Raw genomic sequence first — 13,493 nt, 5'->3', positions numbered from 1 at the left:
TACCACAAATTTTTATGAAAATATCAATCTTAATGAAAATATTTGGTTCTGTACTGCATAAAATGAATAATAATGTGTTGCTTCCCCATGAAGCATTAAAGTAGGATCTGTTTGTTTCCAGATAAAACTGCAGGTCTCTCATACCAATGATGTTGAGTTATTATCCAATAGTTCAGTGACTGGCTCTTGTATAAATGCACGTAGCACTTTCACACATGAATATAGGATTCGAGCAAGTAATATTGGCTATCTAAATATTACAGTCACTGCGGAAACAGATCCCACATATCCAGAAATGTGTGGACCAGAATTCTTGTTCAACAGAAGGTAATCAAGCAACAAACAGTTTTTCTTTTACTACCAGGTTACACATTTCCTCAGTGGAAATAAGTTACAATAATTAGTGACTCCAGGACAAATGTCTTTAAGAACAGTTTACAATAGATGACTTGGGATGAAATTTACAATGAATGACACACTAATATAAAATTTAATCTCTTCCATGATAAATTCATATCATTATTTGAAAACAGCATTCCACAAAAGCTAATCAGAGAGAACATTAAACATCCTTATGAAAGACTGTTGGCCACTAGAGGGATTAAAATATCTTGTGAAAGGAAAAGAAGAGGTAGATATTCTGTAGTCGTTGCTTACTGCAGAAACTATTCAAAATTACTAAGAAATGTTATTAAATATCAAGGAACATACGTATTATGTCAGAAATCAGACAACAGACTTAAGGCTGTATGGAATGTAGTGAAATGAGATAGAGCACAATCAGCCACAGAACAGGATAACATCACTAATGAGCTGAATGGAAGGACTATAAATAATGAGTCATAGGTAGCAAATATATTTAATAATCATTTCTTAAGTATAGCAGAAGGTACTGGGACAAATAGTTCTAGAGAAGAATCACAGCAGTATGTTGAAAAAGCAACTCTCATAGAATTCAGTCAAATGAATGTTTCACCAGCTTCTCTTTCTGAAATTAAGAAAATTATACATTCTCTCAAAAATAAAAACTCATCTGGTTTGATGGTGTTGTCAATGGAGCACTAAAAATTTGTTTCCATATTATAAGTCATGTCTTATCTGAAATATGTAATGCATCATTAACTCAGACATTTTTCTGGAGACACTGAAGTACGGCATTGTCACATTCCTGAAAGGTAATAAGAGTGATATCTACCAACCTATTTCATTGTTGATACCATTTTACAAATTTTTTGAGAAAGTGATGTATCTAGAATAGTATCTCACCTGAACAACAATAATATCCTCAGAAAATCACAGGCTGGAGTCCAGAAGAGTTGTTATACTGAGAATGCCATTAACATGTTCACTCACCAAATTGTACAACCATTAAATAATAAAATAGCACTAAGTGATATTTTCTGTGCATTAGCTAAAACATTTGACTGTGTGAATCATAATACTCTCCTAGATAAATTGAGTTTTATGGAACTGATGGTATAGCCATCCAGTGGATACTGTCATATCTAACCAAAAGAATGCAGAAAGTTGTATTTGCTAATTATACTAATGTATTCTGGGGACATTATTCTGACTGGGGAGAAATCACATATGGGCTTTCCCAAAACCAAATCTTAGGTTCACTGTTGTTCCTCATGTATGTAAATGATCATTCATCTAATATACGACAATCAGAATCACTTCTTTTCACAGATGACTCAATCCAAGCAAACACACAGAAACAAAAGAAATAGTAAGCACTGTTCTTAAAAGTATCATTGAGTGGATTTTTGCAAATGGTCTCACCTCAATTTTAGAAAAGACACAACATAGTGATTTCTGCAGGTCTAGTGGCACTACACTAATGATAAAGTAACACATGGAAGGAAATAATAAATGGGGTGGAAACTTCAAAATTCTTAGGTGTTCATACTGATGAAAATTTAAACTGGAAGAAGCACATATCCAACTTTGTTCAACCACATTTGTACTCACAATCATTGCAAATCTTGGGGAGAAACGAATCAGTAAGTTGACATGCTTTACATATTTTCATTCAATAATGTTGTATGGAATAACGTTCTGGGGTAACTCATCTTTACAAAAGAAAGTCTTTATTACTCAAAAACTGCTTTAAGAGTAATATGTGGTTCACACCAACAATCATCTTGTAGCCATCTGTTTAAAGAGTTGGATGCTCTGACTATTGCTTCGCAGTATATTTATCCTCTTGTAAGGTTTGTTGTAAATACTCCACTGCAGTTCAAAAGGAACAGTGATGTACATAATTGCAGTACCAGAAGGTAAAATGACATTCATTACACCACATTAAGGTTGTCTTTAACACAAAAAGGATGCACAATGCTGGAACAAAAATTTTTGGTAACTTACCAGGGATATAAAATGTCTGACACATATCAAAGGAAAATTCAAAAACAAACTGAAAACATTTCTCTTTGGCAACTCTTTCTATTCTGCAGAAGAATTTCTATTATTATTATGTTTAAAAAGTGGTGTTGGGAATTACTGTCTTACATCTGTTGATAGTTAAAGAAACATCCTTTATAAATGTTCAGCATATAGCCATATTTAAAATTTCATTGTGATGTGTATGTAAAATGACTTTTTTTATATCATTACAACTTATCATGTGAATAATCCATGGAATATGGAACTAACTAAGTAACTTTAACAGTCAGAGTCAAATTTCAAATTAATATTTATGTGGCTATACAATACTAGTCATTAAGATTTTCAGTGGCCCGTGGTATGTCTTGGCCTGGCTGCATCCTTATATGTCAAGTGACATACATGTGAGTCTCCTTGTAGAAGACACGCACAACATCTACTTGTAGGAGCTTTGCATGTATGTCACTTGATACACAGGGTATTCAGAAATTCCAATTACAAACTTCTACAAGTACGTAATATTTTTAATAGGAATCCATGTCTCTAAATGAACAATTCATATTCTATGATGGTTTCAATTTGGATGTTTAACTCATCCACCTCTGCTTCAAACATCACAAAATGTTCATTTATCACTTAAGCACATTGGTTTGTATTAACACTTAACATTACATGTTTACATTATCATTGTATAAGAATGCAACCAGGCCAAGACTCATACCACAGGCAGCTGAAAATGATAGCATAGCTGCAACTGGTATAGCAACAGAAATATTAATGAGAGTTTTGGCCCGAGAGCAGGTGGAAGCAGGATATTGTCCCTGTTACCTGCACTTAGTTGTAACTATTTGGTACCTGCTGGAGACTGGCCCTGCGATGTGATGACCTGTTTGTACGAGGCATGATCAGAAAGTAACAAGTATTTTTGTTTTTCTTAAAGAATCTTCATTTATTCAACAACATCAACTTTGTTCCCTTCAAAGCAGTCCCCCTCAGATATTATACACTTGTGCCAGCACTTTTTCCACTTTTGGAAGCACTTGGAACTCAGTTTTTCTTTATGGTCTTCAGCTCCTTCAGTAATTATGTTTATTTCATCAATGGTGCTAAATTATGCTGGGATGTAATTTCCATGAATGGTTTTGCGACATCCACAATTCTGGTCGTTTTCTTTGGATTGATTCATGAGAACAGTGCATGAATTCCAGGTAATGTTCCTTATTGACTGTACAGCCATAAGACAGAAACACATGATGCACTATCCAAATGTAATTGAAGAAATCAGTGAGAAGAACCTTCACATGTGATCGAATGCATTGAATTTTGTTCAGTGTTGGCTCTTTAAGCAGTCTCTATTGGGATGAATGGGCCTCAGTTTCAATGTCATGTTTTGTCACCTGTTGCAACTTTCCTTAGAAGTTCTGGATCATTGTTAACTTCATTCAGCAGTTCCTGAATGATGTCTACCCAATGTTGTGTTTGGTTGAAATTCAACAATTTCAGAACAATCTTTGCTGCTACACGTTTCATGCCCAAAACATCTGAAAAACTTGCTTGGCATGAGCCAAAGGATATGTCAACATCATCAGCAATGTTTCCAGTGGTGATTTGATGATTTCCAGAATCATTCTCTTTCTTTTTCCACATTCTCATCAGTAACTGATGTGCTAGGGCATCCAGGGCAGTCGTTGTCTTCTTCTTCTCGACTTTCGTTGAAGCATTTATACCACTTTTAAGCTTTTGTTTTGTATTAGATTTGGCAAAAGCCATAGTCAACATTTCAAATGCTGTGCTACTCTTTATTCCATTTTTCAAGTAAAATTTAATCCGTATTCTCTGACTCATCTTTATCAAAAGAAAAAATTTACCGAGCACTTGATGACACATACAACCTTCTCAGCTATCAACAGTACAATAAATATTCAAAACGTCTGAAAATGCAAACATACATCAGAAACATAATGAGACAAAAAAATTGAAAATTTAATGTGTAAAGCCCACAAAATTAAAAAATTCATGTTACGTTTTGATCACACATCATATGTTTCTGTTTTCTCTATCTAACATCAGACACAACAAGAACCAAGCAACTCATACTAAACATTGAAGTTGATGCTGGGGGCTTGCTTTTACTTGTGTCAAGGTTCTAATGATATATGTTTGACTTAATGGTTTATGGAAATCCCAGTGCTTGCATCACAGAAGTACACAGTACACTAGACCCATTTCATCTGCTCATTATCACTTGTGCTGAAATTCTTTATTGTTTTCCCTCTGTTCATGATCATGATCAACAATTGATTATCTGTGATAAGGTCTGAAAAAACATCACAGTTATTCGCCACACATAACTATTTTGTTTTTTGAGTCATTACCACTGCTCTCTTTCAAATGTGGCACATATCTCAAATTAAATTATCCCTAGCATTCACTACATTATATTCACTATGTTCTATTAGGACAATTTCTTTTCTTAAACGTTGCCTTACAGTGTCATCTGTTAGCATCTTCAAGAGTTAATTCATGAAGTTTCAACTATGACTCTATACAATTTAAATTGCTGGTGTTTCTGCATAATTCAAAACTATAGCCAAAGCTTCAAAAACAAAACAAAAGCAAAATGAAGCCAAAATTAATGCAAGGTGGACTATCTGTGAAGTAGTCAGTGAATTCAATAGTAGAAATTTTGATCTTATGTTAACAGTAAATGAATCGAAGTCATATGTCTAGACACTATGTGACTGTAAGGGTAGAGAAACAAAGGATGACACACCACCCCAAAAGGCAGAAATACTTTTTCCAAAACTGTTTCACAGTGGAAGGTCACACCAAAGTACCTCCTTTAAATCATCACACAAATGATGAAGTTACAGGTATGGAAATAAGGGACAAGGGGCAGAAAAGCAACTGAAATCGCTCAACGGAGGAAACGCCACTGGACTTCAAGGGTACCTGTTTGATTCTGAGCAGAGTATTCAAAAGAACTTTCCCATCTTCTATCAGCAGTGTACAGTAGATTTCTAGAGGAGTGAAGCCTCTCTAGTGTTGGAGAAAAAGCACATTGTACCTGTTTGTCAAATAGATACACAAAACTATAGGCTGGTGTCTCTCATGTTTATCTGTTGTATGATTTTTGGAACATATTTTATTCTCTTGTATTATAGCATTTCTGAAAACTGAAAATTTCCTGTGCAGGAATCAACAAGGGTTCTGAAAACAATGATCTTGTGAAATACAGCACCCTTTGGTCGTGTAAGAGACCCAGAAAGCAGTAGATACTGGCTCCCAGTAAATTCCATGTTCCTTGAAATCCAGAAGGCATTTAATATGGTTCCACAATGCTGCTTAGTGAAAAAATGTGTGGCCATGGAATATCAGACCAACTGTATGATTGGATTGAAGACTTTCTGACAAATAGAACACAGCATGTCATTCTGAACAGAGAGCTGTCGTTAGATGTAAAAGTAACTTCAGTGGCCCCATGGAAGTGTTACAGGACCCTTACTTGTTAACTGATCTAGTAGAAACCATCACACTTTCACTGAGGCTTTTTGTGAATGATGCTGTTGTATACAGAGAAGTCACAATACTGGAAAATTGTGGCAAAATACAGAAAGACCTGCACCAAATCAATGCTTGGTGGAAGAATCCCAATTCGGTTTTTCAAAGAGTTGTCCACGGATTGGCCCCTTACTTAGCTTGCATTTATCCTGAATCTCTTGACCAGTGGAAAGTCCCTAGTGACTGGAAAAAAGCGTAGGTGACTTCTGTATATAAGAAGGGCAAAAGGAAGGACCCACAAAATTACAGACCAATATCCCTAACATAAATTTGCTGCAGAATCTTGAACATATTCTCAGTTCAGATATAATAAATTTTTTTGAGACTGAGAGGCTTATGTCCACAGATCATCATGGTTCTAGAAAGCATTGCTTGTGCAAAATTCAGATTGCCCTTTTCTCACATGGTACACTGCGAAAGGATACAGGGCAACAGGCAGATTCCACATTTCTAGATTTTCGGAAAGTGTTTGGATGGTGCCTCATTGAGACTGTTAAAGAAGGTATGAGCATATGGAATAGGTTCACAGATATGTGAGTGGCTTGAAGACTTCTTAAGTTACAGAACTCAGTGTGTTGTCCTTGATGGCGAGTGTTCAGCAGAGACAAGGGTATCTTCAAGAGTGACCCAGGGAAATATGATGGGACCACTTTTGTTCTCTACCTACATAAATGATCAGGCCAACAGGGTGGGCAGCAATCTGTGGTTGTTTGCTGATGGTGCTGTGGTGTATGGTAAGGTGTCGAAGTTGAGTGACATAAGGAAGATAGAAGACGACATAGACAAAATTTCTAGTAGGTGTGATGAATGGCAACTAGCTCTAAATGTAGAAAAATGTAAATTAATGTGGATGAGTAGGAATAACAAACCCATAATGTTCGGATACAGTGTTAGTAGTATCCTGCTTTCCACAGTCACTTTGTTTAAATATCTGGGTGTGATGTTGCAAAGCAGTATGAAATGGAACAAGCATGTGAAGATTGTAGGAGGAAAGGCAAATGATCAGTTTCGATTTATTGGGAGAATTCTGGGAATGCGTGTTTCATCTGCAGAGGAGGCCACATGTAGGACAATAGTGCGACCTATTCTTGAGTACTGTTTGAGTGTTTGGGATCTATACCAGGTCAGATTAAAGGAAGACATCAGAGCATTTCAGAAGGACAGATAGATTCGTTACTGGTAGGTTCAAACAACACACAAGTGTTATGGAGATGCTTCAGAAACCCAATAGAAATTCCTGGAGGGAAGAGAATGTTCTATTTGAGAAAATGTAGGGAAATGGCATTTGAAGCTGACTGCAGATCGATTCTTTTGCCTTCAAAATACATTGCACGCAAGGACCTTGAAGATAAGATATGAGAAATTAGGGCTTGTACAGAGTCATATAGGGAGTGGTTTTCCCCCTCATTCTATGTGCAAGTGGAACAGGAAAGGAAATGACTGTACTAGTAGTTTTTGCCCCCCCCCATGAACCATGGACCTTGTCGTTGGTGGGGAGGCTTGCGTGCCTCAGCGATACAGATAGCCGTACCGTAGGTACAACCACAACGGAGGGGTATCTGTTGAGAGGCCAGACAAACGTATGGTTCCTGAAGAGGGGCAGCAGCCTTTTCAGTAGTTGCAAGGGCAACAGTCTGGATGATTGACTGATCTGGCCTTGTAACAATAACCAAAACGGCCTTGCTGTGCTGGTACTGCGAACGGCTGAAAGCAAGGGGAAACTACGGCCGTAATTTTTCCCGAGGGCATGCAGCTTTACTGTATGATTAAATGATGATGGTGTCCTCTTGGGTAAAATATTCCGGAGGTAAAATAGTCCCCCATTCGGATCACCGGGCGGGGACTACTCAGGAGGACGTCGTTATCAGGAGAAAGAAAACTGGCGTTCTACGGATCGGAGCGTGGAATGTCAGATCACTTAATCGGGCAGGTAGGTTAGAAAATTTAAAAAGGGAAATGGATAGGTTAAAGTTAGATGTAGTGGGAATTAGTGAAGTTTGGTGGCAGGAGGAACAAGACTTCTGGTCAGGCGAATACAGGGTTATAAATACAAAGTCAAATAGGGGTAATGCAGGAGTAGGTTTAATAATGAATAGGAAAATAGGAATGCGGGTAAGCTACTACAAACAGCATAGTGAATGCATTATTGTGGCCAAGATAGATACAAAGCCCACACCTACTACAGTAGTACAAGTTTATATGCCAACTAGCTCTGCAGATGACGAAGAAATTGAAGAAATGTATGATGAAATAAAAGAAATTATTCAGATAGTGAAGGGAGACGAAAATTTAATAGTCATGGGTGACTGGAATTCGAGTGTAGGAAAAGGGAGAGAAGGAAACGTAGTAGGTGAATATGGATTGGGGCTAAGAAATGAAAGAGGAAGCCGCCTGGTAGAATTTTGCACAGAGCACAACTTAATCATAGCTAGCACTTGGTTTATGAATCACGATAGAAGGTTGTATACATGGAAGAACCCTGGAGATACTAAAAGGTATCAGATAGATTATATAATGGTAAGACAGAGATTTAAGAACCAGGTTTTAAATTGTAAGGCATTTCCGGGGGCAGATGTGGACTCTGACCACAATCTATTGGTTATGACCTGTAGTTTAAAACTGAAGAAACTCCAAAAAGGTGGGAATTTAAGGAGATGGGACCTGGATAAACTGAAAGAACCAGAGGTTGTACAGTGTTTCAGGGAGAGCATAAGGGAACAATTGACAGGAATGGGGGAAAGAAATACAGTAGAAGAAGAATGGGTAGCTTTGAGGGATGAAGTAGTGAAGGCAGCAGAGGACCAAGTAGGTAAAAAGATGAGGGCTAGTAGAAATCCTTGGGTAACAGAAGAAATATTGAATTTAATTGATCAGAGGAGAAAATATAAAAATGCAGTAAATGAAGCAGGCAAAAAGGAATACAAATGTCTCAAAAATGAGATCGACAGGAAGTGCAAGATGGCTAAGCAGGGATGGCTAGAGGACAAATGTGAGGATGTAGAGGCTTATCTCACTAGGGGTAAGATAGATACTGCCTACAGGAAAATTAGAGAGACCTTTGGAGAAAAGAGAACCACTTGTATGAAGACAACATTCCATTGGAACTACTGACGGCCTTGGGAGAGCCAGTCCTGACAAAACTCTACCATCTGGTGAGCAAGATGTATGAAACAGGCGAGGTACCCTCAGACTTCAGGAAGAATATAATAATTCCAATCCCAAAGAAAGCAGGTGTTGACAGATGTGAAAATTACCGAACAATCAGTTTAATAAGCCACAGCTGCAAAATACTAACACAAATTCTTTACAGACGAATGGAAAAACTAGTAGAAGCCGACCTCGGGGAAGATCAGTTTGGATTCCGTAGAAAAATGGGAACACGTGAGGCAATACTGACCTTACGACTTATCTTAGAAGAAAGATTAAGGAAAGGCAAACCTACGTTTCTAGCATTTGTAGACTTGGAGAAGGCTTTTGACAATGTTGACTGAAATACTCTCTTTCAAATTCTAAAGGTGGCAGGGGTAAAATACAGGGAGCGAAAGGCTATTTACAATTTGTACAGAAACCAGATGGCAGTTATAAGAGTCGAGGGACATGAAAGAGAAGCAGTGGTTGGGAAGAGAGTAAGACAGGGTTGTAGCCTCTCCCCGATGTTATTCAATCTGTATATTGAGCAAGCAGTAAAGGAAACAAAAGAAAAATTCGGAGTAGATATTAAAATCCATGGAGAAGAAATAAAAACTTTGAGGTTCGCCGATGACATTGTAATTCTGTCAGAGACAGCAAAGGACTTGGAAGAGCAGTTGAACGGAATGGATGGTGTCTTGAAAGGAGGATATAAGATGAACATCAACAAAAGCAAAATGAGGATAATGGAATGTAGTCGAATTAAGTCGGGTGATGTTGAGGGTATTAGATTAGGAAATGAGACACTTAAAGTAGTAAAGGAGTTTTGCTATTTGGGGAGCAAAATAACTGATGATGGTCGAAGTAGAGAGGATATAAAATGTTGACTGGCAATGGCAAGGAAAGCGTTTCTGAAGAAGAGAAATGTGTTAACATTGAGTATAGATTTAAGTGTCAGGAAGTTGTTTCTGAAAGTATTTGTATGGAGTGTAGCCATGTATGGAAGTGAAACATGGACGGTAAATAGTTTGGACAAGAAGAGAATAGAAGCTTTCGAAATGTGGTGCTACAGAAGAATACTGAAGATTAGATGGTTAGATCACATAACTAATGAGGAAGTATTAAATAGGATTCGGGAGAAGAGAAGTTTGTGGCACAACTTGACCAGAAGAAGGGATCGGTTGGTAGGACATGTTCTGAGGCATCAAGGGATCACCAATTTAGTATTGGAGGGCAGCGTGGAGGGTAAAAATTGTAAGGGGAGACCAAGAGATGCATACACTAAGCAGATTCAGAAGGATGTAGGTTGCAGTAGGTACTGGGAGATGAAGAAGCTTGCACAGGATAGAGTAGCATGGAGAGCTGCATCAAACCAGTCTCAGGACTGAAGACCACAACAACATCAACAGTAGTTTTTGGAAGAAATCCTGAGAGTTGTGTACCTCTGGTACCAGTACCAAAGGTACCTGAAGTACTATCATCTCCAATGGATCCTGTCTATTCTGCAGGAAGTACATCATTTGTCATTTCTCATGTATTTGACTGTGAATGGCCTTCCAGTTGTGAAACTAGGGTCCTGTAAAGGGTGGAGGAGGACCACGGAGACTCAGAGTGTCATACCAAACCCCCTAACCAACAAGTTCGAGGAGGTTCCTTTCACTGGAACTGAAACTGAGCCAGTGACACTCACTTCACCTGTTTTGCTGAAACCTGTTTTCTGCGGTGTCAAAAGGAGTTAAACAGAAAAGGGTATGGACCTGTTAGTCATTGGCAAATGACGGTACCCCCTAGGAACATGGCAGCAAGGGACAGGAAAGGACACCAGATGCACTCAATATCATTCAAAATGTTGAAAAGGTGATACCAGCAGCCATTAAAGGAACAGGATGCAACCAACTGTAGATTGTGTCACATGTTTGAAGAAATGATGCCTGCCATCTAGGCTCCAAGGTCATACTTGGATCATTCTGGCAACTGGCAGAGAAGGCTGACAAAAACAACCTTGCTCATGGAGTTTCAATAAAAACTCATAATTTGCAGTGTTGTTCCCATACCTGATGTGGCTCCCTGGTTCTCAGTTGAATGGAAGGTCTGAAACAGAGACTTCAAAGGTTCTATGACAAGGTGAGCTGGGACTTCCTGGATTTGCACCTTAGGGTTGAGAACTGTAGGGTCCCTCTAAATAGCTCAGGTGTGCGCTACACACTGTAGGTTGCTACCCAGGTAGATGAATGTGTGTGGGGTGCACACAAGAGTTTTGTACCTTAGGTGACTCCCCATCCAGTCCAGATTATTATAGCTGTAGGAAATCCAGAAGTATCAATGTAAGATTGAAAGATATGCCTCCAACAGCTGAAAATATTAAAATTCTAGTGGTTAACTGCTGAAGTATTCACAACAAAGTGCCAGAGTTTGAAGTTCCCATGAAAAGTAGTGAAGCTCACTGAATACTAGGTACAAAAAGCTGGTTGAAACCTGAAATTGACTGCAGAAAATTTAAGCGTATATTAAAAGGATAGGTTAACAGAAAATGAAGGTGTTGTGTATGTTGCAGTAAACAAGAAATCAAATCCACTGAGATAGAAATTGAAGTTACATGTGAAATTGTTTGGGGGAAGACTCAGTATTAGGGTTGTGCATAACATGGTAACTGGATCCTTCTATCGCCCACCAGACTCACCTCCTGATGTAATCGAAAATTTTAGAGAAAGCATCAGCTCACTTCTATGTAAGTTCCTCAGTCATACTGTTATCATCAGTGGAGACTTTAATCATTCAACAGTCAGTTGGGAAACATTATGATTTTGTTAGTGGTGGGTGTGTTAAGACATCCTGTTTAACATTACAAAATGCTTTCACTGAAAACTACCTAGACCAGATAGTTCAGAAACCCACTCATGATGGAAATATACTAGATCTAATGGCAATGAATAGAGCTGACCTCTTTGAGCATGTCCACATCAAAACTGGTATCAGAGACTATGACACAGTGATTACCAAAGTACAAAGGACAAAAATGGTTCAAATGGCTCTGAGCACTATGGGACTTAACTTCTGAGGTCATCAGTCCCCTAGAACTTAGAACTACTTAAACCTAACTAACCTAAGGACATCACACACATCCATGCCTGAGGCAGGATTCGAATCTGTGACTGTAGCAGTCACGCGGTTCCAGACTGTAGTGCCTAGAAACGCTCGGCCACCCCAACCAGCTACAAAGGACAACTAAAACAAGCAGAAAGATATATATGTTCAACAAAGTACATAAAAAACCAGTAGTCTTATATCTAAATGAGGAACTTGAAACTTTCAGTACAGGGCAGGAGCATGTAGAGGAACTTTGACTCAAGTTTAAAAGAATAGTTGACCGTGTACCGGATGGATATGTACCCAGGAAAACAGCTCATAATGGGAGGGACCCTCCATTTTATAGTCACTGTGAAGAAAATTTGCAAGAAACAGAGACTACTTCATAATAGTTGTAAAACAAAGCATAGGGTTATAGATAAAGAGAAATTGAATGAAATGCATTTGGCGGTTGAGAGAGTACAGTGTGAAGCCTTCAGTGACTATCATAGTAGAATATTGTCAAATGATCTTTGACAAAACCCAAAGAAATTCTTGGTTGTATGTAACGGCTTTTAGTGGCACCAAAGTTAGTGCCCTGCCCCGGTGAATGAGAGAGGAACTGAAATTGAGGGTAACAGAGCAAAAGCTGAAATGCTTAATTCCATTTTCAAAGTTCCTGTATGAGGGAAAATTGAGGAGAATTGCCCAATTTAATCCTCATGCCTTTGAATAGATGAGTAAAATCAGAATTAGTGTCAGTGGAGTTAAGAAACATTGAAGTCATTAAAACTGAATAATGCTCCAGGGCCCGCATGAATCCCTATCAGATTCTGTACTGAATTTTTGGCTGAGTTAAACTATAATCTATCATAGATCCCTAAAACAAAAAATCCATGCCCAGCTCTTGGAAAAAATCACAGGTCACACCTGTCTACAAGAAGGGTAGAGAAGTAATCCACAAAACTACTGTCCAATATCCTTGATATAGATTTATTGTAGAATCTTAGATCATGTTCTGAGCTCAAACATAATAAGGTATCTTGAACAGAATGATGACATCCAAGCCAATCAGTATGGGTTCCAAATACACTGAACACGTGAAACCCAACTTGTACTTCTCTCACATTCACTTGATGCCTTCCTAAAAGACAAACACCTTCCAAGATAGAAGGATTTAAGTGTAGACCAAATGTGAATTCAATTCAAAGAAATAGTATTGACACTAATCGAGAGATTTACACCAAATAAATTAACAAACGATGGAGCTGATCCCCCTTGGTACACAAAAAAACACTGTTGCAGAAACAATGAAAAAAGTATGCCACTTTTAAATGAATGAAAATCTC

At 38.2% G+C, this 13,493-nt stretch overlaps 1 protein-coding gene across 2 annotated transcripts in view; it reads left to right on the top strand.

The window, feature by feature from the left end:
- Window positions 1-13,493, top strand: part of LOC126191523 (murinoglobulin-1-like) — a 272,234-nt gene that overhangs the window by 166,929 nt on the left and 91,812 nt on the right. For both annotated transcript variants that reach the window (XM_049932422.1, XM_049932423.1), the window contains one exon: window positions 122-327. In XM_049932422.1, coding sequence (XP_049788379.1) covers window positions 122-327 — 206 coding nt within the window. The remainder of the gene's footprint in view (window positions 1-121; window positions 328-13,493) is intronic.

Source organism: Schistocerca cancellata, chromosome 6 (genome assembly GCF_023864275.1).
Source record: "Schistocerca cancellata isolate TAMUIC-IGC-003103 chromosome 6, iqSchCanc2.1, whole genome shotgun sequence".
NCBI lineage: Eukaryota > Metazoa > Arthropoda > Insecta > Orthoptera > Acrididae > Schistocerca > Schistocerca cancellata.
This window is presented reverse-complemented; position numbering and strand designations above follow the sequence as displayed.